The sequence below is a fragment of the Phaeoacremonium minimum genome (genome assembly GCF_000392275.1).
Source record: "Phaeoacremonium minimum UCRPA7 unplaced genomic scaffold PA7_03_scaffold_129, whole genome shotgun sequence".
Taxonomy (NCBI): Eukaryota; Fungi; Ascomycota; class Sordariomycetes; order Togniniales; family Togniniaceae; genus Phaeoacremonium; species Phaeoacremonium minimum.
Window position 1 is genome coordinate 232,134 of NW_006921036.1, and position 24,470 is coordinate 256,603.

The window sequence follows — 24,470 nt, forward strand, 5'->3', positions numbered from 1 at the left end:
TGTTGCAAAGCGACAAAGGTCTCCAGCTGCGCCAAATAGGACCGAGAAGGCTTTAGTTGATCGCCCTTGTTGGAGGTGAAGTACCATCGTCGCGGCAACACCACAACTCGCCTCTCCAAACTCGTGCGGCTGGTAAAGCGTCGACTACACTGACATCACTGCCCGGACTCCCTCTTCAATTGAGTCAATCTGGTGCTCTGCGCCACAATGCACACAGAGGTCCCCCCGATTTGGCAGTAGCATTGTTGAGACAACCTCTCTGAAACAACCCCTCCAGGATCCCCAGGAGCCGTTGTACCACGCCCATCTCTGGGTCTTTAGCCCATTGCACGAACCCTTCCTTGGTTTTAGGAACAGGCCGGCAGTCCTTGGATCGACTTCTGCCAGACTCCTAAAATAATACCCCCCTTCGACCAGATCCGATCTTCGAAAATCAGTAGTCCTTGCGCCGCTCACCCCTTCACGACTTCACGATTACTTCCCTCAAACGAGATATCCTCCTCCACCCCACATGTTTAGTCGATCACATAGCAAATCGCAGGGATACGCTAAAGAGAAACGGGTGCAAGAGGCGCAGCTATCAAGTTTGCGCGAGCTTGGTTTACTCAGTCCCAGTCAGGTCAGTCAGGCCTCCAGCTGGGGAAGAGAGACGCTGCGTCCGAGCTACACCAGCAGCCTCAGGTCCTACAGCGAAGGCCCGTCGTTTCCCGAAAAGAGTGAGTCTGCTATCCTCCATGATTAGTTCTTTTCTTTCTTTTTTCATGCGTCAATGTCCATGCGCCGTGACTCTGCAGGTGTCATATGGCCTTGGCGGCGGACAGACCCTTTCGTCTGTGCCATAAAAGTGTACCTTGCTGACAGCTCTTCCTCTCCATCGCAGGTCACTCAATTAGCACAGGAACTCTTCGCGCACCGTCGCACCGTTCCTCAGCATCAATCAGCTCGGTGAGATCGCGTGAGAGCGCCTCGAGAACGATGTCTGCCGGCATGATGAGCTCGGACCGGAGTCGCACCCGGAGGGAGCGCACTTTCGTAGGCAGCGAGTGTGCCGTGTGCGAAGAACCGCTGGAGCACACCCTGCGCGGCGAGAGGATACTTCAGTTCTCTTGCACGCATGTCTCTCATGAAGCTTGCTTCTATGAGTTCATCAGGGAGTTCGAGTCGCAGTATTGCCCAACATGTAATGCGCCTCTCCATCTCGACACAAGTCGAGGCGGTAATGTCCTGGATATTGGTAAGTACACCCGGCACTCCAAGATGTCTATAACTGTGATGCTGACCTCGGCCGCTGCCGATACAGAGAAAATCAGCAACATGGTGAGATCGGTGTCTGTGAGCGATACTTCGAGATCGCAAGGAACACCAACGCCGACACCTACAGGCCCCTGGGATGACCAGACTGTCCGGCCACCTAGTCGTGGCTCAAATCAAAGACAGGGCCAGCAGCAACAGAGTGGACGTGAGAGTGCCGCACGCGGCAGCCTGCGAGACAGCCGGGAGGCACCACTCTCTGACCGGTATGGACCATCCAGACATGCCAGGAGCGATAGTGAGGCTACAGGTGTAGCTTCATCTGGTGGATACCCGGAGACCACACAGAGTGGTCCACCACGCCGACATGATTATGATGTGCAAGCAATGGAGACGACGCTGGCTAGCCCGAGAGCGGTGGCTCGCAATCCCATCCCGGCACCGACGGTGACAGTGCGATCTGAGTTCCCAACCATCAATAGATCACGGCAGCAACAGACCCTCACATGCCTGATCACAATCGAGGTTCCCGACAGCAAGTGGAGACCTGACCCGGAGGATCTCCAGGTTGCACCACCGATGCCTCAACAAAAATTCGAGGAAGCATTTGCTCGGCCGCCCTCGCCGGCTCGCAGCGCTCCACGCTTCTACCCTTACGAGTCTCCTGAAGTGCTTGATGATATGACCGAAAACCTCCGAAGTCGTGTGGATAACTGGCACGGCCTCGATTTCAGCAGGTTCGGCAAGCTGCGATTGTACGGCACTCTGCGTGTCGGAAAAGACAAAGTTTCCTGGCAGGAACTTGAATGCTTCCTTTTCGCCGAGATGCTCATTTGTGTGAAGGAGAAGAAGAACCCCAATCCTCCTCCTCAATGGGAGGACGGCACGGGTCGTAAGACGACGAAGTGCACCCTGAAGGGATCTATCTTGATCAAGAAGCACCTTAATGAGGTCATCGAGACAGGCAGCATTGACGAGAACATCCTCACTCTCAGTCTTTCTGTTCTTGAGCTACCACAGTTCCATCTTCGTTTCGAGAACCGGAATCAGCTGAAGTTGTGGCAACAAGCCCTGCTTGATCTCAATGCCGTCGAGTCGTCACCTGTACGCAGTCCTGATTATGATCGGGGCGAGTTCTCAGAAACTGACGAGGAGGACTGGCAGCGGGGCGTTCGCCCACAGCGTGTGTCGTCACAGGCATCCTCTTGGGGTGGACCAAAGTCCGTTACAACAGCCCCGACAGAGTACACTGCCTTTGCCAAGAGCCCCATGCTTCAGTCGGTACATGTCCCTATTGATGTGGTGGTCGTTGTGCCCATCTCCTCGTCCATGCAAGGCGTCAAGATCAACCTGGTCCGCGATGCTCTTCGATTCATGGTCCACACTCTGGGCGAGCGTGATCGAATGGGTCTGGTCACATTCGGCTCAGGTGGTGGTGGCGTGCCCATCGTTGGCATGACTACCAAGGCGTGGCCCGGCTGGAGCAACGTTCTCTCTTCGATCAAGCCGGTCGGTCAGAAGAGCCATCGCGCCGACGTTGTCGAAGGAGCGAACGTGGCGATGGACCTCCTGATGCAGCGCAAGTACAACAACCCGATCGCGACGATTATGCTTATTAGTGATGCGTCTACATCGGATGCGGACAGTGTTGACTTCGTTGTGTCGCGAGCAGAGGCTGCCAAGATCACGATCCATTCATTTGGTTTGGGTATGACCCATAAACCTGATACTATGATCGAGCTGTCCTCGCGGACGAAGGCCTCGTATACCTACGTCAAGGACTGGATGATGCTGCGCGAGTGCCTGGCAGGCTGCTTAGGTGGCATGCAAACGTTGTCACATCAGAATGTGAAGCTGAAGCTCAAGCTTCCCGAGGGTTCACCTGCGAAATTCCACAAGATTAGCGGTGCCCTGCAGATCACTAAGCGTGCGACAGGTCGTGATGCCGAGGCAGCTTTGGGCGATCTAAGATTTGGAGACAAGAGAGATATCTTAGTCCAGCTCGTCATCATGCCAGATAATTCCTCCCAAGAGCAGTTACCTCAAGATCCATGGGAGACGATCGTATCGGGTCTTGAGGCTCTAGGTGGTCCCATGGACCAAGAGGACCAGAGAGCTGTCTCTGTGGAGGAAGTCCCGCTAATCCAAGCTGATTTAAGCTGGGGCGATATCCTCCGGGATGGCACAGCTGTGCACCTGCCACGACCATCACTGCTGGCGATCACCATGCTTCCAGCGACACAGAAGCAGACAAAGTCGTGGGGCAACTCTCCACCCATCCCGCCTCATCCGAGCATTGTCCAACGACGGATGGAGCTCCTTACGTCAGACATGCTCACAAGAGCGCTCACACTTGTCAGCAGGGGACAGCATGATCGGGCGCATACTCTGCTCAACGAAACGCGGTCAATACTCAAGGGCCTTGGCAAGGGGGGCCTTCCTCCAGTTCCACCTATGCCGTCAAGCAAGTCAAACCCCTCAACACCACATCCTGGGAACGAAGCTTCTCCCACTGCTCTGGGAACCCCAGACAGGAAGCACTCGCCTTCTCCTACAACCTCAGCAACTTCCTCAACACTCAACGGTTTCCCTCCCCAGAGCCTCCCACGCAGCCGCTCCAATGATGGATTCGGCCTGGGCGGCATGGGCACTGCTGCTGGTATCGACGGTAACACCGTCGCTGCTCTGGATGCCGAGCTCGAGTCCAGCCTAGAGTGGATAAATCACCCAGCTGTCTTCGGCCGTGATAGCCGGAAGGCGGTGCTGCAGGCCATCGGCGTCATCAGCTCGCAGAGGGCGTTCACGTTCCGAACGCCGATCGAGGGCTTGTGGGCTGGTCGTGTCAGTGGTGTAAGGAAGTTGACTGAGAAGAGTCGCGAGTGGCGCGACGAAGGGGGCGGTGAGGGCGGCATCATGGAAGAGGCCTGATCGATTCGTTTCTTGCCTTTGCTATCTTCATGAGCCTGCCTCCGCCGAACCCTCACTTATGACCCTCCGACATTGCCAAACCTCCTTTTGTGACAATGTTTGACTACATCTCCCAGCCTAGCTGGCTTTCCTTACGACTCGCATTGTTAGAGGGCATAGATGACGGATGAATCCGCATGGCTATACGAGCTCAACGCTTCACTTTTTCCTACGAGACGTCTGGTTGAAAACAGGGGGGTAACGTGGTGGTTCTTCACTACTTGCTACTGCACTGTCATTACCTTGCATATGTTTTCTTTTGCTGTTCTGTTTATTTTCCCCCTCTGGCCCCCGGTGACCTTTTTCGAATTCCCGCGGTTTGGAAGAAAGATACCATTTTGCTCCCGGCTTGCCTTCCATGGCCTGCTTTTTTTTGCTTTTCTGATGGCAAACTTGCCCAAGAGTGATTGGCTTGTTTTACTCCTTGTCTTTACGCAATCGAGTGTTGGCGCGACGTCGATGAAAGTCTGAGAGGTGTGGATATGGATGTGGTGGTGTGTGACACTAGTCATTCAGAGAAATGTATGTACAATACCAACAAGGTATGCCTTAAGGCAGTGTGGAATGTGTTGTGGTAGGGATTTTACTACCTGAATGAACATACAACTTGATGCTTATACAGTTGCCTTGTTCCATTTTGATCAATTCCAAAGTGAAAATCTATTACATGTTCATCTGGATATAGGAAGAGGCTTGGAGGGCGATCGATCTTTCAGGAAGGAACAAGCCAAGTAGTTGCATATGCGCCTTCTTCACATCGAAGGGCACTTTAAGAAGCTAATCCTCGGTTGCTTGACCCATTCTCTAACTGGCCATCCTTTGCAATGTAGATAATTCTTAGGCATTCTAAAATTATGTTTCTGCAGCAGAGTTAGACATTTCGTTTGCAGCTTGAGGGAGGCCCTCGCCCGATTGATACTGAGGATGGACAACGCTCGAGTCGAGGCGTGTACACCCGAGGAGAAGAATCGATCTCCGGCAGATTTGAGCAGTACTCCCGGGTTCTCGACTCCGCCAGAACTTCAAGCCAGCAACGCGATACAATGGACCAAATGGCGTCTGATCTTCGCGTACTTGGGGTACAGTGCTCTTATACGACGGCATTATTCTCTAGCGCTAACTGTATCTCATCCAGCATCTTCCTCATAGCCTTCGCAACCTCCCTGGAAGCGCAAACGACATCCAATTTGTCCGTCTTTGCAACAAGCTCGTTCAGAACGCACTCGCTCATGGCAACCGTCTCTGTCGTCCAGGGAGTCATCTACGGTTAGCTCCCTAATCCCTCAATATCACTCGAACAGCGCGTCTAATTCATTGACAGCCATCGTGAAATCGCCAATGGCAAAAATGGCGGATATTGTTGGCCGTTTCGAGGCATTTACCTTGTCTATATTACTCCTCGTTCTCGGCTACGTTCAGCAAGCATGCTCGCACAATGTACAGACCTTCGCTTCCGCTCAGATTTTCCACGCTGCCGGATTTACTGGGCTCCAAATTCTCCAGCAGATCTTTATCGCCGACACGAGCAGTCTGCTGAACCGAGCATTATTTCTCAGTCTTCCGGTTACACCATTCTTGTTGAATGTATGGATTGGTCCAATCCTTGCGGCCGCCATATTGAAGGCTGGAAACTGGAGATGGGGATATGCCATGTGGGCTGTTGTTCTGCCCATCATGTTCCTGCCCCTAGCAGTGAGCTTGTTCCTTAGTGCCAGGAAGGCAAAGAGGTCTGCCATTGAGGTCCACTTCCACCAGCACGCTACCATATATCAGACAATGAAGGACTAGTGGTTCGACCTAGATGTTGTGGGTATCCTACTTCTCAGCACCGCTGCCGCGTTGATATTGATACCTCTGACATTGACGACAACGGCTCAACATGGCTGGGACAATGGCAGCATTATCGCGATGACTGTACTTGGATTCACCTTTCTCGTTGCGTTTCCCTTTTGGGAAGCAAACGAACATCTGACACCCCACCCCCTTATACCTTTCAAATTGCTCAAATCCCGGACATTCTGCGCCGGTTGCGGAATCGGCTTCTTCTACTTTAGTAAGTGGTTGGCGGAACAGCAATTGATATCTGCTAATACCATTATAGTGGTATTCTACCTCTCCATCCAACCTTACTACAGCAGCTATCTCCTTGTCGTCCAGAACCAGTCAGTCACAGCTGCAGGACATATTGCACATACATTCAGCTTCACTTCAACCGTGACCGGTGTCGTCGTTTCGATCATCATCAAATACACCGGCCGCTACAAATACCTCATCATGCTTGGTGGTAGCATCTTTGTCATGGGTGTGGGGCTCATGATACGATACACCACAATGAGTTCTGGTGTTGGCCAGATGATTGGTGCACAAATCGCCATGGGAATAGGGGTCGGCATGCTGAACGTGCCTGCTCAGCTAGCCGTCCAGGCCACAGCAGGATCAGAGCAGGTGTCTACCGCTACAGCAGCATTTCTGATGGCAGTTGAAATGGGTGGCGCCACCGGATCTGCTATCTCAGGGGCCATTTGGAATCGATTGATACCGGCGAAGCTGGAGCGATATCTCCCGGAGGCAGTCAAAGCTCGAATTGATGACATTGATGGCAGCATTGAAACTGCAAGGAGCTACATGGTGGGAACACCCGAAAGAGACGCAATCGATCGAGCGTATCAAGAGACTATGGAAACATTGTTGACCGTTGCTATCTGTAGTTGCATACCAGTAGTGCTGGCTGGTCTACTGATAAAGGACTACCGCTTGGACACTATGGAGAAACCTATCGTACGTCGGGACGTTCACGAGAAGGACGAGTCCAAAAATCAGAGGAATTGCAAAAACTGGAAAATAAGGAATTGGTTCAATGTCACTGCCCAGGTTGAACTCTAGGCGATCAAGGCAGCCTTGGGTAGTTAGCTGCTTGTGCGACGAGGAAGTTTATCATCCCTACTTTGTATTTCTTGATAGTATTAACGAAAGTATTCACAGACAGTACTTCGACAAGCTTATTAAGGGGCCAGTGTAATGAAATCCTGGTGACCTCGACAGCTTGGTGTCAACCTATGACTTCGAAAGACGAAAGTGTAGAAGTTAATCCTGAAGAAAGTGTAGAGGCATTCTCATGTGGAAGATCCCGGAACCCCTGTACGAGCTCAAGTTGCTCTTGCAGAGAACTGATGTCTCGGATGGCTGGATTTAGAGGAGACAGCCTAAAGATGGCGCTGATGAGATTACAACCTGGCAGTTATTGAATCACTTCAGTCATGCTTCAAACTAATTAGCATTAGGCGAAGAGCTCGGTGTCCTTCAGAGCCTCATCGGAGGAGCCAATATTTTTAGACTGAAATGCAAGCCAAGTACTACGACACCTCATCCGATCACGACCAGAGCTCAATCAGCAAGCAGCCATCTTTTGGTATTGGCCCTTCAGCTCACCGGCGTTGGAGAACTCCAAGTAAGATGAAGACATGCTCACCATCCCACTCGTTCCGCCGAGCAGCCTCCAGCTGTATCACCTTCTAATATCAGACGTCCAGTTGGTCACCAGGTCTCCGTTCCGCAAGCATAAGACGCCACTATCAAGCGTTATGGGATGCCTTCGCCCCCACTTGCTCCTGCGTGCTGATTGATGCCATAGCTGGGGATGCTAAGCGTCACAAGTCAAAGTGCTCGTGACCACCAGTGGGTCGATATAAACAGGCAAAAAACGGGAATCGGTCGCTCTGCGCTACGTTTCCTTCTGTGTTCATCCCGAGCGACAAACACGGCCTGGGGAAGTTAGGAATATAACTCAAATTTCATGCACACTGTGCTCGAAAGGAAGTGACTTTATGGAGAGGTGAGGAAGAAATGTCCGTATTATCATATGGGTAGCAACTATGGCTTCGTATTTGATGCCTTTGGTTTTTGTTGGAAACTGGGGAATGCGTGAAAGTCCCGCCCGGCAGAATCGAGGCCCCGAGGACCCTCGAGTCTCGTCGCTATAGTCATGCAAAGCGCCATAGGAGAGGAGGGCCCTGGGATTAATACATCACAGCAGCATAGGAGCCAGAGCGACGATAGAGTGTAGTTGATGTGTGAATAACGGGGAGGATACGCGAAATGGCTAAAAATACACTCGTTGTGAATGCCCAGTCGCTAGACGACCTCGTTCTGCGATGAAGAGAGTGTCCCATGCAGAACACCGTAGGCGAACGAGCCGCACTCATCGAGACAAGGGAGCAGAGGGGAGCATCATGTTCGGCGAAGCTTCCTCGCCTCGCCCGCGTCACAACCACTCGACCCCGTCCCCATGAGACAGCGCTGACACTAATGTGCCGAGATCTCGTTCGAGCTAGGATGGCCTTTCCCGTCAAGCTCCGAGCACGACGGGTGCCTTGGCTCGTTACGATCGTTTCGAGTCTGAGTGCTGAACCTGGTGAATAGTAATATCGCTGATTAAGCCCCGAGAGGCCATTCAGTGGTTGTAATATATTATGGAGAGGTGTCCTGTAATATGAGCACCTGCCGCCGGCGTATCCAGGCCCGGTGCCCGTGAGGATGTCAGACGAGGCGATCATCGGCCTTCGAGAACGGCAACCAGCCTGGGAGGTCAATAGGATTGCCATGCGGATTAAAAGACTTTGAGTTAGTCTAGTCATATTGAGGATGCACCAAATCTAACGCGATCTGCCAATCACGCCAGAGTTGACACCGAAACTAGCCCCTGGACGGCACTTGCTGTCACAATTGTCAACTTGGCTTTCCACCCGTAGATGATCATGTCCATAAGCTCCGATCTTGAGCAATAGAAGGGGCTGCTCAGAAAATGCACCGGCCGTTGGAGGTGGTCAAATGACAAATGGCTGTCCAACCTCCTCTTTGCCTACCCAGGTAAGTATCGATATCAAGCCCAAGACTGCGGAAAGGTACAATCCGTAACGTTGCACGTCCAACCCGCGAGACCGAATGTGACCTTTGCAGACTTTTTCCAGGCGGCTGGATCTTCAATTAAGTCTGCAATTAAGTCGGTTCCCGGTTGAGTGCCAGGGAACAAGCAACGGCAGACAGCGAGGAACCACTTGACGCTCTTGGCGTAATATATGCGTGCTTCCCACTAGCTAATAACGTGCACTTGCTCTTTCCAGGAATCTGGAGGTCTTCCATATTAAGGGCCCAGATTAATGACGAACCTTCTTTTCTCGATCTTTTTCGTTTTAGATGAAAATTACTTAGAAATGTCCGATATGAGGCCGACCTGACTCTCCGCTGGCGGTGGCTAAGACACAACGGCATGTCAACGTGCCAGATGCCACTGAGGAGGGACACTGATTTACCCGGAATTTGTCCCCTGCTTGTCTTCGTCTCGTCGTCTCGTGAGGTAATACCAGGCTGTATTCCGACTCGACGTGGATGAGATCAATGGAGACTCTAGTCTGATGTCACAGACCATACTTGAGATGTTGTTCAGTGTTGCGGATATTTTTCGTCCGGACTCGCCAGACTTGCCGCGAACATCATACACACAGACAATTGATCTTCCAGATGTAATGCGATCCGCTCAGATCATCGAATATGGGACGAAAAAAAAAAAAAACCAAACGATGGGAGCTCGCTGTCTTGGTTAGGGCGTTGCAGGGGAATGTCCGTCCGCATAAGGTTGGCCAAGAGCGAAAACATCCCGTAGTAGAGGCAAAAGGCTCGAATGCCTCCGTGAATCTTGATTGTGAGATCGAGTCCTCAGATATATTACCCGGCCACGTTATTGGATGCTGCGGTAGATGGTTCGCGATGGATTTCGTTTTGGGTCACATTAGCCGCAGTTTCAGAACCGAGGGCGCGCCTCGTGGTAAGCTCACAAGCCGCACTAGATCTTCGACTGTTGATGCAACGAGATCGGCTTGCTCCCCCTTTGAAAATTTGTGAACTGTCCCGTGTCAAGCTTGAAGGCCATTGCATGATCGTCCACTTCAGCTGCTGGAGACGAGATTCTAGAAAATTATGAAAGATGCTTGAGGATAAAGGATGAACCCTGACAACGTGGCAAGCATGCCACTATGGCTGGAGATCAAAGCCCGGGCGTCTAAAGACCTTTGGGGATCGACCAACCATCTATGTTTCATGCAATTACAAGTACAAGAGGGTACTACCTTGACTTGAAACCGGTCAACGTGCCCGTCCCTTCTCCACTATAACTCTCGACTGTATTTCCTAACTATTCGCTATCAGTTCAGCTTGCCAGTGTGTTGATGTTAGGTTGGAAACTCAATAAGTGATCAGTCATTATGGCTAAGCGAGAGCTCACTTGGCTATCTGCTCTTCAATTTGCTGAGACAAGTCAACAACCCGGGAATCAGTGGGAAATCATCTAGTCAATCTTGCTACGAATGGGCCAAATATCGCCTTGTCGAGGTGACTGCGTGACATCTGACGCTGAATACGACATCTGTGCTTCACTTGAGCCAGGAGGAAACCAAAGCAAAAAATTACTGGTGTAAGAATTGTGTGTGCATTGCGTATACTGCAAGTATGTATCGACCGCATCTGTCCAGTTGCCGGCCTCGTCTAAGGAAATTTGGGCGATAATGCGGGGATTTTGATTGATAGTAAAACGTGACAGCTTTGCTTGCTGCTTCCGGGGAATTTACTTAGGGGTCAAACTGCAGCAAGTTGGTTTAGCCGGGACAGATATTGCCCAACCCCTGTTCCGTTATATAGTTCGCCCAAGTCCCGGGAAAGAAGGCCAGTCTGGTTTGAGAAGATCTCACCCTGCAGACAGCGCCCAAGGTCTCGATACTACTACGAAGTATAGTAGTGTTTGGAAGGTTGCGACTCTGTTGGATAGCCTTTTAGCAGCTGTAAAGCAGATGGGACGGCAGACAAGGGCTCTCTCGTCCGTGTGACTGCTCTTGACCCACGGAGAACCGAGTAGGCGAAGGGAAATGTGTTATTTATTTGCTCGAGCTCCAAGAAGCCATTTCCTGTAAAGTTGAGTCCAATCCGGAATGTGTAGAGGATGCCTCATTCCAGGTCACAGGCTTTCATGATCTCGGACTCTTTCTCGGCCCATAGTTGATCCTGCATGCGATATTCATTTGCAGTTCCTTATTTCGACAATCATGGACGGATTACTCGAGGTGGCATACAGCAACTAACGTAAGTGCTTATGATATGATTATAATGGCCAAACAGGAGCCAGCATTGTGCCGTGTTGAGGGGCTTGACGTGACGTGTTGTCAATTGCTGCGCGTTGGTGCAGAAAGGTGGAATAGGACCATCACAGCAGCAGTACTCAAGCATAACTCAAAGCACAGTGCGTATGCAAAGATTTTGTAGGTATAAGAGTGGTATCGTGGGGTATACATCTGCTGGAACGGAGCGTTAACCCTGGTTCGCCCATGCCGAGATGGGTAGACAGCCCGTAGGTGTGCCTCCCAGTTGGTGACGAACCTCAAGATCTTTTCCTGCAAGACTTGAAGGCAGCACACCATGGCCTGGAACATGTGGCGTCTTTGCAAGGTGTATGGCAGTTTGCTTGCTTAGGCCGACGGGTCGACCGTAGTAGGTGCTGCAGAATTCAGAGTGAGGTCTCGGGGTCTTGCCCGTAACAAGACTCAACTCACAAAGCTCTCGTCACATTGGACGCTGAGCTCTGCGACCTCACATGCCATGCATCAGTGATTGATATTCGACCATATGCATACCGGGAAAGGGGGTTCTCTTAGTACAGAAAGGTTCTGTCTTGTCTCTTTCATAGATTTAATGACTGTGCAATCAAGTGTCACCAAGGTGGTGCAGTCACCAAACCACGTTGCACGAAGGATCAGTATTTCTCGCAGAAGGGGATATGGACGCACCTCGTCGCTTCGTACAGGGTCGGTCGTATGGACTTGTTGGTAGCTAGGAAAAGTCCGCACCGCCTGCATGCCACTAGCGGCTGCGAGGTTGTGCAGGCTTTCAGCCACAAGATTCTAGGCTGGCATTTTGCACATTGAGTAAACCCGGAATCAGGGTAGTATTCACCCGTTTTCCAACCCGGTCTGAGCCGTCCCAAGCCTGGGACCTTGTACGAGCAAGCAATTGGCACTATTGCGTCGCGATTGAGGTGAGTCTGCCCCCAGAAAGTGTGCTTTCAAGAGATGTCGGTGTGTGAATGATGCCCACCGCAATAATCATGTCTTCGAGAAAGACGGTTGGTATGTTTGTGAACTGGGGTTCACTGCACTGGATGTTGTGGCGGAAAGGACGTGACTGCGCCAAGGTCTGAATTGCCCGCACTTGTGGTGATCTTCAGCGTCAATACACTGCAATAGTGTGCTTAATTATCGCGCCATGGTAATTTGAAGAGAGGTTGATCCAACCATCACGGAAGCAGTCTGGTACTCATAGCCTGTGCGAGGTGCAATGTGAGTGGTCTGTTAAACCGCGGAGGGTTACCTCGAGACGCACTGATATGGGAAATGCGGAGAACCTAGGCTTCCTCTCACGCTTGCGGAGCTTGCCCTAGAGAGCACGGGGCCGAAGTTGAGGACGGAGGTCCGAAAAAAGGTTGGTCGTTTGAAAGGCCGTTGAGGTCAGCGGAGGCATTGACCAAGGCCGTGGACAAGCAGCAGCAGATCCTGAGGGAGACAAAATCTGGTACGCTGTTCGAGCGTACATCAATAAGTGCAAATCTGGAACGAGACAACCACTATTTTGAGACAACATTTGCCTTTGTCTTTCCCAGGCCTACAAGGCTGTCCACTCAGTTCTTAAGAATGTCCAGGCATGAGCGAGTCCTCTGACTGACTCTTGCTGCAGGACAGGTTCATAAAAACAAAGTAGGGATCGATGGTATTTCTTTTGCGCCAGTAACCGGACATCGATCCCATGCGCGGAATGCTGCCCGTCTGTGCTTCATTGGACAACGATTTCTATAAACTGCGTGGTTTGTCAGTCAGCTTTCAAAGAAGATTGGCCAGTCGTAAAAGGACATTGAATATTTTGTTTCGCTCTTGGCTTGATATGATGCGTGCCTGTGGATCGTATGGGTTCATCACACGCATGGAGGCCGGGGGCTGCAAGCCTCAGGCTCTGGGATGAGGAGGTGGATGAACCTGAATATCACATCTCACACGCCGGCGGCAGAAGACTGCAGAGCAGGTGCATGCCTGCAGCAGGGACTACATCCCTGGGAAAGACACGCTGCTGAGCACAGTGTGTTGGTGTTTGCAGGCTTGTGGTTGCTCCGATGGCCCTCAGCCCGGCAATTTGACATGACAAATTTTCCCAGGGTCTTGGTGCCTTGAATGAGCGAACGAACGAACGAACGACGTGCGCTTCCTAGACTCGCACATCCAGGAATTGACTTCATCAGCAGAGTAAAGCCGGCAGATGCGAGGGGCGGGAGGTGTGGTAGTTAATATCTGGTAATAAGCGGAGGAAGATCTCTTAAGGCGGATGGCCAGGGTGCCAGGGTTGGCCAGGGATGGAAGGCATGGAGAAGCTCTTCAGAAGGCTCGGATGCCAGATGTGAAGAGAATCGCCTTGTCAGTCAAATCATGGTTGAGTATTACCTTAGCTCCAAGGCACAAAGGGAGGCGGCTACGCAGGAAGGTAGATGGAAGCGGCCTCTGCATCAACTTTGTCTAACCTTCACCGTTCCTTCCCTCACTCTTCCTGAAGCGGTATCATGGAAGGCACGGCACGGCTATTTGGGTACCTTCCTTCGAGGGCCATGGTGACGGTGACATGCACACAGAGAGGGGGGAGAGAGAGTGGAAGGGACGCCCCTTCAACCACTTGCTTGTTTCGCACCTACCCAACCTGATGTTTTGCATTAAACGGGAAGTTGGACAAGAGTGATCCGGAGGCCTCGTGTAAGTGGATGCAAGAAAGCAACTCGTCAAGTTTTGAGTGTCCTTTCCCTGACTTGGTGAGCATAGGGAGCATGTCTGGTGAACATTTCTTTCCTTATTTTAGACTTACAGCTAGGTAAGGCACTCAAGCCAAGGTTAAGGTAGAGGTAGGTGCACTACCTTAACTTGTTAGCGAGTGTGGAGTTTGGTGGTGGTGGTGGGTTTGGGGGTCCACACGCGGAAGGATCCCACCTCGAGCCTTCCTTGGAGGGGCTCGAGGGGCTAGGACCAGCCTGTCAGTCTAGTGTGTTTTAGCGGGCCTGCCTTGCTTGGGGGAGGCACACTAACGTCAGTCGTGGCGGGCTAAAATGCCTGTGACAGGAAGAATGGAACCCCCCGGGACGGTCCCGTCCTGGCAGGCGGGAGTGTTTGAGGTCCTTTTCAGACGCCATCGTGCCCAGATACTCGGTCCAGCACTCACACACCCACACCCACTCCCACACCCACACCAACACCCACACCAACACCCATACCACCACGCCACACCACACCTTCACTCTCGCATGCATCGACCACCATCACCATTAACCTCGCAGTCTGCTAGTGTCATGTCACGGCTAAGTTGATGAGGCAAAGTACTGACGCCGTGATCGACCACCAAGGAACGCCAGCTGCCCGCCTAGCTGCTGCTACCGCCGCCTCCGCCGCCGATACTGTTGGTTCATCCAGATGCCTGATCGCCTGCCTCCACAAGATTTCAGCCCTCGGCTTGTCTCATCATCACCGCACTACGCTGCAGAGACCTTCCGCATGGCTTGCTGCCGGCAACAACTGATCTGGCACAACTGAGGGCATACAGCACAGCGCAGTACAGCACAGTACAATACCAGGCCATGCTACATCGCATCAATGGCCAACGCCAGCCGAGTCCCATTATCCGGGCACGTCTGACGTACCTCCCGCCCCGCGAGGGGGCGGCGTGCATCGCATCCCGCTAGCTGGCTGATGCTGGCGTTGCTGGATACTGTGTCGACCGACGCACGGTACAATCGAGTACACAAGTCTTATGATACATCGCCCATCTTAATGGCGCGGCAGCTGAGTTCGCTAGAGTTGGCCTGCAGGGGGGAGCAAGTCGCTCCAAGCCTACCCGTCTCAAGCTCTCCTAACTTGGAATCTCTTTCTCTCTCTCATTTTCCCTATCCGAGGAACGGGACCTTGATGCTCAAGGACCACCCGGCCTCCGTATCCCGCGCCTGGTCAATCGGCCATTGGACATCATCTTGCTTCCTGGGAAGTCCCCTCAAGCCACGGGCATTCTTGCATGGCTATCTGTACCTCTGCTGCCCACTCACATCTCATCCTACATAAGACAGAACGGGCCAGTCGGCTGCTCTTCTTTTTTCTTCTCGTCGCGAACCGCAATTTGCAATCTAATACCCTCTCCTTTCAAATATCTCTCTTCACCTCGTCAATCTCGAACAATGGCCCACCAGCCTGGCTTTTCCAAATGAACGGGAAATATCCCGAGTCCGCCCCTGCCTTGATCTGTCGCCAGGCGGAGCACAATCCATATTAATATCAAGGCCTGCCCTCTTATATGCCGTTGACATCGTCACATATCCACATCGACCCCTGCTACCATACCCCAGGCGAAGGCATCTTTAGTCACATCTGCCTTTACGCCCCATACGCCCGTACTTACCACATACTTTATATATACATGCTTGACAGGCAGACCACCCACCGGCTGTCCGTCTAGCAAACACCTGCGACCTTTTATCAAATACACACCATTGGCTTTGACTTGCCAGTCATCGAATGTGTCAAAGAGTGAACACTGGCATACAGACAATCTCGACAAAAACCCCTGCGCCTCGTGTCACCAACACCCTGATCTGACCTGAGTTCTCTGCCAACAAGCACGACGTATTCCCAATCCTGGCATCTTAGCGACGCTTCCAACCGCAATACATATGTAGTTGCCCGCACCACACTACACTTTGGACGCTCTACTGTACACTTCGCAGCTGCAAGGCCCGCGACTTTGCTTTTTCCCCATCCTCGCGGCGGTCGCTTACAGGACCTCGCATTTCCCGTATCCTCCGTCTGCAGAACTAAATCCATGCTAGCATCGCCCTCGATCTAAAGAAAGCACTGGCTAGCTATCTGTTCACCACACCCTCTGCCGCCTTGCTTGTTGACGCTATTCTGGCACTGGAACAAAGCCCTCGGCTCGCACAGACACGCCAATACCCACTGTGCGTGACACTGCGACCAACACTTGTCTTTTACGTCTGTCAGCATTCTCTGCTGCACTAGCTACGGATCTTGTGCCCGGGTCCGCCTGCTAAGCTTCGATCCAATACTCCAATCAGCCTCCGCACATATTTGAGCCTCGTGGAACCCATGTCGACAGCTATCGATTTTGCACCACACAACTTTGGTCATACCATGCTAGGCGCCATGTCCCGACCTTTAAATGGGTGGCATGAGCCGCCATATGCTCCCAGGCATTCCAGAGACGACTACTATGCGCAAGACCGTGTAAACTCCGGTGGACGTCTCCCAGGACCCGCAAGCCTGTTATCAGGACCGCCGCCACCACCACCATTGTCCTCAAATATGGCCGGACGGGAACAAAATACGGCTTACAGCAGTAAGTCCTCATCGACTTACTATAGCGATTATGCGACACCCTCGCCTATTGGTCACTCTCCTCGATTATCACTCTCGAGTAGCGATCCTCCACCAATGGCTCCCAGCAGCAGGAGGCCTATCCCTGGGGATTTACGGCGGTCACCAACATTGTCTTCGCCAGTGAGTGAGCGATCAGACGACTTTCAGGACATTATAAGAGCACATCATCCCCTTCGGCAGATGGCAACTCAGGCGAGGCAACAGTTTGTACCAGAGCAGGGCCCGTCGCACGTCATGCGGAGAGAGTTGGACAGTCGCGTACCACAACAACCATACCCTACGTCAAACGGCGGGGCATCCTATGTTTCACACTCGGCCAGTCCTCCAGCCACTTACATGCCCTCTCCGCGTGAAGACCCTAAACCCTCTATGAAAATATCCAGTCTTCTGAGCGACGAGCGGCAAGAAAAAACCAGCAATTCTAAGGCACCAGTTCCGAGTCCAGTCTCGCAGACTTCATCCGTCCATAAAATTCATGTCAGGCAGCAGCCAGCAGCGGCTCGATCCTGCGGTTTTGGCGAGCGTGATCGTCGAGTAATCGATCCGCCACCCATAGTGCAGCTCACTATTGAAGACCCGGAGGCATCACCAGAAGAAATCAAGCAAAGGACGAAAGCGGTCACTAGCGCCGTGGTTCACTGCTCAATATGGGACGAGACCGGCATGGTGGACATGTCTGCAATGCCAGAGGATTTCCGCCAGCAGCGAAGACTGATGGGCACATTGGTGTCCTCGCCTTTTATTGGCATGGATGAGAACGGTGACGAGGGTTGCTTCTTCTGCTTTCCAGACCTTTCATGTAGAACGCCAGGTTCATATCGTCTTAAATTCTCCTTTGTCAACCTCCAACCGAAGATTATACGGCCAGGGATGAAATTGCCCATCCAAAGCACTACAATGAGTGACGTGTTCACCGTTTACAACGCCAAAGACTTTCCTGGTATGCAAGCGAGTACACCCCTGACCAAGAAGTTGAAGGAACAAGGGTGCCTCATCTCTATCAAGAAAGGCAATGACAAATCGAGCGGCGGCACACGGGCCAGAGATGATAGCGACGACGATGACGACGATGACGCCGGTTCTACAGGCGGAGGTCGCAAGAAGCGTGCAAGAAACCAATAATACTTGCCTTGCTTTATTTGCTTGCAATCCTTCTGGCGTTCTTCCGAGCTGGAAGAGGGAACCCAGGGTACAGGCGCATACACGGATATAATTGCATTACTGAGGACGAGCAAGTCATCAAATTGGGTTTACTGGGCCATATTTCCTGTTCTTAAATGGGGCTTCTTGGTAATGAGAGATGACGGTTTGCATTTTTCGAGAGATATATGATGATATACCCACACAGACGGTGTAAAAGAGGGACGGGACATAGCTTATGGTGTCAACAGAGCCATCATGCATCAAAACAACCCGTAGTGCTGGAGCTACGATGGGCGAGCTAGAGGAGTGTGTTGCTTTATAACAGATTTGTGGACTTGAGGTGATGTTATGGGAAGGAGGAAAATTAGTCTGCACGTCTGTTATCTCTCACTCGAGCTTCTAGGCACGATTTACAAGCACATGTTCTCGAAAACACTTCTATCTCGATGGCTTAGAGTGACCTTGACATCGTTATATTAGATTTCATCGCCAAGTGTGAATAAAAACAAAGAGAGGAGATTTCATTATTCCTTCACCCTTAGAATTGCTAAGAAGAGGCATCTACTTAGTCGTCTAATGACTTGAAGTTGAGGAACCTCGAAATAAGGTAGTGGATCCTCCGAAGGTAACCCCCCTTCAAAGTCAGGAACTTGGAGAAGTGAAAGTTGCAGGCCGTGCAACCCCGCTGACGAGCAGGCCCTGAAACGGCGAACTGCCGGCGTGAGCCCTTGTAACGGATACAGCACCCTTATAGGACCCCCGCGCTGGAACCGTAAGTTCATCCTGGGTGGGTTACCTCCGAGGCCGATCCCAGTAGCCTTCTTTCACCGCACCGCCAATTACGGCATTGCGGTGTCTTTGACTCTTTGAAGATCCGTTGCTAAGAAAGCTGCCGGTACTTGGAAGATAATGAAGGCAGACAGGCTCTCTGTGTCAGCCCGCTAAGATGCTTCCTTTGCAGCCCGGACTCGTCGTCCGAATGGTAGACAGCTGCATTCGCAATTGTTTGCAGTCGCTCATGCCCCGGAGGAGAGCCGTAGTGCAGAGCTTTATGGTTTGCGAACTTGGCATTTGGCATGCTGCAGGGAGAAAGGTCGGGGTTTTCACGATCCTCCTTGACCCTTCTGCATTGTTTGCTTCCCTTTCCTGCACCTCCTTTCGACGCCAGATACGACCCTCGACGGTAGGTGGGACCGCAACGGGGGAAGCACAGCACTGCCTCCTTCCGTGATACGGGTCTCTCCCCAAGATGATTCCTGTTGTGGCGAGATGTGAAAGAGAAGCAGGGAACAGCGGACGGCAATCTGTGCAACCATCATGCAGTGACCCTTTCAGATTCCCGGGGCGGGAGACGACGAAAAGGACAACCTTGATGGGGTCTTCTCACCTGGCGTGATTCCAGGTTCCCGGTTAGCGGCCAGCAACCTAGTACAAATGATGTAATCAACTCATCAACTACAAAGTTTGTCTACATGGGCTTGGGGGATTTTCCTGTCGGGACAGTGTCGATGTGCTCGAGGCGGAAAGAAGAAAATAACGTAGGTTTGACTACCAGTACATGGCGTGATCTTGTCCCTCCGTCGGACGAGAGCGCAAAATGACCCAATTGCCTGCGCAGAGGCTTGCGTTCTAGTGCAAGCCTTGATCACGCGCCCAAATATTGTTTCTTGTTTGTGGGCAGTATACAAGTTGGTCCAGCGATTAAGACCTCACGTCTCAACACACCAGTCTCGAACAGGAGCGCCTTAGAGCGACGCAGCAGCCTGCGTTGTGCCCCCAGCGAGGTTGGACCATTCTCGAGAGAGCCGATCATGCATCCTGACCTGCTCCTTGTCCGATTCTGGCTGCTCAGCCTTTGCTCGCTCGACCTCAGCCAACAGGGCACATGCTTCCGTAACACCTGATATTGCTGCCTTTGTCAAGAATTCCTCCCGCTGCGGCGAATCCTTCGGCAGCAGCTGCGCGAGGGCCAGATACCCTTCCGCATTGTCTAACTCCAGGGCTGCTCGTCGGAACGCAGCTTCGGCATCCTGGCCACGGCCCTGCTTGAGGAGGATCCGTCCTCGGCCCAGCACGCAGCTGGGCTCCCAGTCCCACCGCTTCGGTCGTACTACAGTAGTGGCCATTGGCTCACTGTCCTTCTTGCCTCGTGATGCAGTCGCCGTCTCCTGCAGCGCCGCCGGTGACCCCAGCTGCTGTGCCTTCGACCAGCCGCTGCTGGCGCCGACTCTCTGCGCATTGTCAAAGGCCGTCAGCGCCGGACCATCTTGTCCCCTGCCCGCGTAGATAAGGCCCTGCAGGGTCAGGGCATTTGGGTCTTTGCCCTTGCGGACGATCTCCCTGAACCGCGCGTCCGCCTTCTGGAACAGTAGCGAATTGGCGACGGCTTTAGAATTCTTGGCTGCCACCGTTGACATCAGACGCGCGAGATTGAGTGTCGAAGGCGTATAGCCCAGCTCCGACGCCGAGTGCAGAATGTGCATGCCCAACCGCCAGCGGTCCGAGAGGTCGCCGTGGATGAGCATGCTGCCTATGTAGTGTAGCTTATAAGGGCTAAGTCCATAGTCTTTTGGTCGGGTGAATCAGCTATTGTCCAACCAGGCCTCTATTCTCGTTCGTCACATACCGTTTTCGAGCTTCGGTCGCCATACCGACTCCCATTGCGTAGCCACCAGGACATAGCGCTTCGCACCGTCACAGCAGTCTTGAGCAGTCAGGCCGTCGATGTCCCATACCTCAACGGCCCGCTTCCAGAACTCTAGCGGCGGGACGTCTGCCAGGCTGAAGATCAGGCGCTCGTTGTCCTTCTTGAGCTCCTTCACTTGACTTGATAGGGCAGGCCTCATTGCTGCCCTAGGCCTTGCATAGTGTCGTCGCTGAGGCTGGAGTGATGATAAGCGAGCAGAACAGCTGATGCAGATGGGCCTGCTCGCATTGAGCATTTGTAACCTCTTCGCGAGGCGGCTTGCCGTTGCAAGTTCGACTTTCATGACGTGGTTGCTTTGGGCAACATGCCACTATTTACCACGATCTGGACTCGTTTTATTACAACTTTCAGTGAAGCATGCACTAGGTGCAACTTGGTCAGCCGCAAAAAAACAGACTGTCGCAAAGGGTTTTCTGGATCGACGCTGGCTTCAAGCTCCAAGATTTAACTCCAAAGTGCTATTCATAACATTGATGAGGTATGAAGATCTTAAATTATTTACTACCAGCTAGGTTAATCATTACTTCCCCACTACCTACCTTAGCGCGTGGAGGGGGTCTCTGGACAGTCTGTTAGCAAGACTGTTATCTCAGATCGCCCTGACCAGTACTGTTCACCCTGACAGGCTTGTCAGCAGTATTGTAGGGCCAAAAAGGTAAGTAGGTCATTGTAGAGTGAGGAATCTCAATACTATTGCTACCTAGCAGTAGGGCCTTTCCAACAGGGTGGCTAGTCCTCAACAGAGTGACCTTATCTAACAGTATGGCTACCTTTGACAACTACTGTCAGTTTCCTCACCTCACTACAAGTTGATATTATGGCGCTCTCTCTCTCTCTCTCTCTCTCTCTCAACAGCGATGCCTCTGGGTTGTGATATGGGAAGTTGGTCAGGTCCCCAGGACTCAGTGGCTTTGGTGGAGTACCTTGCTTAGGAGATTTAGTGTGGTCTGGACAGGCGCCCTCGCCGGACCGATCCATCACAGTGGCCAATGAGCTTCCCTTGACCTATACCCCACTAAGAAAAAAAAGTTGGTTCACACCGCAGCGGCACTAAAGTCACATTGAATATGATATCTTCGTGAGCTTGAAGTGAGTTTCAGGTGAAAAAGTTCTGGATCTGTACTATACCAGACTGCACAAATCACCTCCAAACTTTCCACTAGGCACTAAGAGGAGTAATTTGTCAACATGCCCATTCAAACGCGGGCGAGGGTCTATGACACCCCCGTCGCAGCGAAGAAGAAGGACACGCCCAGCTCCTCAGCCAAGAGGAAGCCAAAGTCGCAGACCGTCCCCGAGGCAGAGGACACGCCCGATGGATCGCAGCTGCCACAGAGTCCAGAACTAGGCCTTGGCGATCGTCCGGATGAGCAAAGCACAATGGGGCAAGCCGCGTCGTCACTGTCGAGGAGCGCCAAGCGGAAGCCTGAGGACGAGGACGCATCTGCCGCCGCGGCCCAGGATGAGAGCCCGTCGACAAAGAAGCAGAAGCTCGCGGTGAGGCCGAAGCGCTCGACTCCATCCAAGTCGCACAAGAGCTTTTCCGTTGAGATTCCGCTGTCTAAGCTACGAGACACCAAGCCAGAGGCAGAGGCCGCTGATGAGTCCTCACCCCCGACGAAGGACGAAGTCGTGGCAGAGACCGCTGCAGAGGTCGTCACGCCGGCGCCGTCCAAAAGCAAGCGTATTACTTTTAGCGACGATGAGCCGATGGAGTTCTACACGCCGCTGGAGGCACCGGCCAAGACTCCGCGAAAGACTCCGGCAAAGCTAGCTGCCAGTGTCGTCCCAGAGACGGTAGCCGAGGCAGAGCAGGAAGAGGAAGAGGAGAGCGACGACGATGAGGCGCCCGAGGCCGTCTCTACTCACAAGCCCGTGCAGAGCAATAAGGTTGCCCAGGCGGCTGCTAAGGCCGCTGAGCAGTACGTATCACGTTAACGCCCCCTGGGGGACGAGCCATGCTGACGCTCATCATAGACAAGCCGCAGAGAAGAAGCGCAAACGGCAAGAGAGGGACGCGCTGTTCAAGCAGCAGGCTGAGGTACGGAAGCGCGCAGAGGAGGCAAAGCAGCCAGCTGAGAAGGCCTCTCCAGAACCCGACTCGGACGCCGGCGTCGCAGACGACGAGCCCGCAGCTGCAGCAGCACCAGCAGATGCAGGAGACGTCGCCCGTTCGCTTGTCTCCGGAGGCGGCGGCAGGAAGAGAGCCGAGAAGCGCAGCCTCCCCAGCATTCTCCCCGCAGAATTTCTGGAGTCGGATGAGGAGGACGACGAGGGCGCGCTTGCGGCTGCAGGCGTCGCGAGGCAGCCAAAGAAGATAAAGTTCACGACGGCGGAGAGACAGCTGGCCAGAGACGGACGGCCGCCTGCGGACCAGAGGGTTGGTTCGACGGTGTACCGGGTCCTGCACGACAAGGCGGACAAGAAGCTGGCGCCGAAGCTGCAGAAGCACTCTCGTAATGCGAAGGAGGAGCTTCTGCGCAGAAACCGAGTGGCCCAGAGGAAGAAGAGCGGGTTCTTTGTTAACAAATAAGGGGCACCGGGAATGACTGTTAGAGAATGATAATACCCAGGCAGTGATATATAAGGGGCAAACCCTCATGTCACCAAACTTTGCAATCTCTTGCCCAGAAGGCGTGCCTTTGATTGCTGAATCGTGTATTGTAGAGCCGGGATATGATATATATAGTTCTACACGGGATGTGTCGCCGGCACATCAACGACGGTTTGTCGACCCAAAACCCGTACTTTCATACCGCGCATTGGAGTTAGAGCCAGAGCTTGAGGAGTTCGACCTCGAGGGCCCGGCCCCCCATCCACTATTTCCGCCCCAGGTCCCGCCATACCCTCCTCGGTTGTAGTCTTGGTTCCGATTGTTATTTCGGTTTCCTGCGAAATACCCAGCCGCCGCGCCTCCTGCTAGGCCGCTCCAGAAGCCGGGCTGCCATCCTTGCTGGCCGCTGCCGGAGGGTTTAGTCCCGGGATATGGCGGCGGGGGATCATTATACGGCCCACCGCCTCCTCCACCGGGGCCGCCTCCCCATCCGCCGCCTCCACCTCCACCCCAGGGATTTCGTGGCCGCCTCTGGCCTGGCTGCCGGTTATTGTTGGCCTGTACACAGGCGCTGTAGAGAATCCACCCCAGAACACCAAGGAAGATGACGCCGAAGATGTATGCGCTCCAGTCCGTCTCGCCAGAACCGAAGCGTCCTCCACCCAACTCTGGCCACCGCTCCTCGCCCTTGTTCGTGAGAACCAGCCGGTACTCGACGCCGCAGCTGCCCTTGAGCACGTAGGGGTCGTCGGGGCCGCTGTAGCCCTCGCAGATGACGTCGGTGCTGCCGAGCTTGAGCTCCGGGGGCAGGGAGGCGGTGCAGGACCACTGGATGTCCTCCTTGTCGTAGCCCTGGCCCTGGTTGACGCAGCGCATCAGGTCGATGGTGTGCTTGGCACATATGGACTTGTGGGAGATGCATTTGAGCTGGGGGATGGCGGGGACGCGGCGGTGGGTGGTCTGGCGGTCACCACGGAGGGTCACTGTGGGAAGGCAGGTTAGTATGAGCTGGCGAGGGTGCTGTTCCTGCGCAGAGGAGTAGCGACTTACGCGACTCGACCTCGGAGAGGAGTATGGCATTGCGAGGCTTGCTCGCTGCGAGCGCTGGTGTCGTGGAGATGGAGATGAAGAAGATGGGGTATAGGAACGCTAGGAAGAAATGCATGGTGACACTGATTGTGAAGAGAGGGCGTCTCAAATGTCCATGAAAACTAGGGTCAACAGCGAACACACGGTTCCGCAGTCGCCGTGGAGGAGTGCAAGAAGTCACGATGGAACAGGTAGGCGAAAGGACAGATGTCATGTTGCCCCGCGATGAAGGCGAATGACGAGGCTGAAG

At 53.1% G+C, this 24,470-nt stretch overlaps 4 protein-coding genes across 4 annotated transcripts; 2 read left to right on the top strand and 2 right to left on the bottom strand.

Moving 5' to 3' along the window:
* Nucleotides 1–1,638: 1,638 nt before the first annotated feature.
* Nucleotides 1,639–4,179, top strand: UCRPA7_1759 (putative von willebrand factor type a domain-containing protein; the record flags this gene model as incomplete). Its single annotated transcript, XM_007914338.1, has 1 exon — nucleotides 1,639–4,179. The coding sequence occupies one exon, from the start codon at nucleotides 1,639–1,641 to the stop codon at nucleotides 4,177–4,179; it is 2,541 nt and encodes an 846-aa protein (XP_007912529.1).
* A 15,436-nt stretch (nucleotides 4,180–19,615) lies between these two features.
* Nucleotides 19,616–20,716, bottom strand: UCRPA7_1760 (hypothetical protein; the record flags this gene model as incomplete). Its single annotated transcript, XM_007914339.1, has 2 exons — nucleotides 19,616–20,436; nucleotides 20,497–20,716. 2 exons carry the CDS (start codon nucleotides 20,714–20,716, stop codon nucleotides 19,616–19,618), a joined length of 1,041 nt encoding a protein of 346 aa, XP_007912530.1.
* A 1,049-nt stretch (nucleotides 20,717–21,765) lies between these two features.
* On the top strand, nucleotides 21,766–23,110 carry UCRPA7_1761 (hypothetical protein; the record flags this gene model as incomplete). The annotated part of the gene is made up of 2 exons (XM_007914340.1): nucleotides 21,766–22,499; nucleotides 22,555–23,110. 2 exons carry the CDS (start codon nucleotides 21,766–21,768, stop codon nucleotides 23,108–23,110), a joined length of 1,290 nt encoding a protein of 429 aa, XP_007912531.1.
* A 386-nt stretch (nucleotides 23,111–23,496) lies between these two features.
* On the bottom strand, nucleotides 23,497–24,296 carry UCRPA7_1762 (putative transmembrane protein; the record flags this gene model as incomplete). The annotated part of the gene is made up of 3 exons (XM_007914341.1): nucleotides 23,497–23,537; nucleotides 23,593–24,114; nucleotides 24,182–24,296. The coding sequence occupies 3 exons, from the start codon at nucleotides 24,294–24,296 to the stop codon at nucleotides 23,497–23,499; spliced, it is 678 nt and encodes a 225-aa protein (XP_007912532.1).
* Between the last annotated feature and the right edge of the window lie 174 nt (nucleotides 24,297–24,470).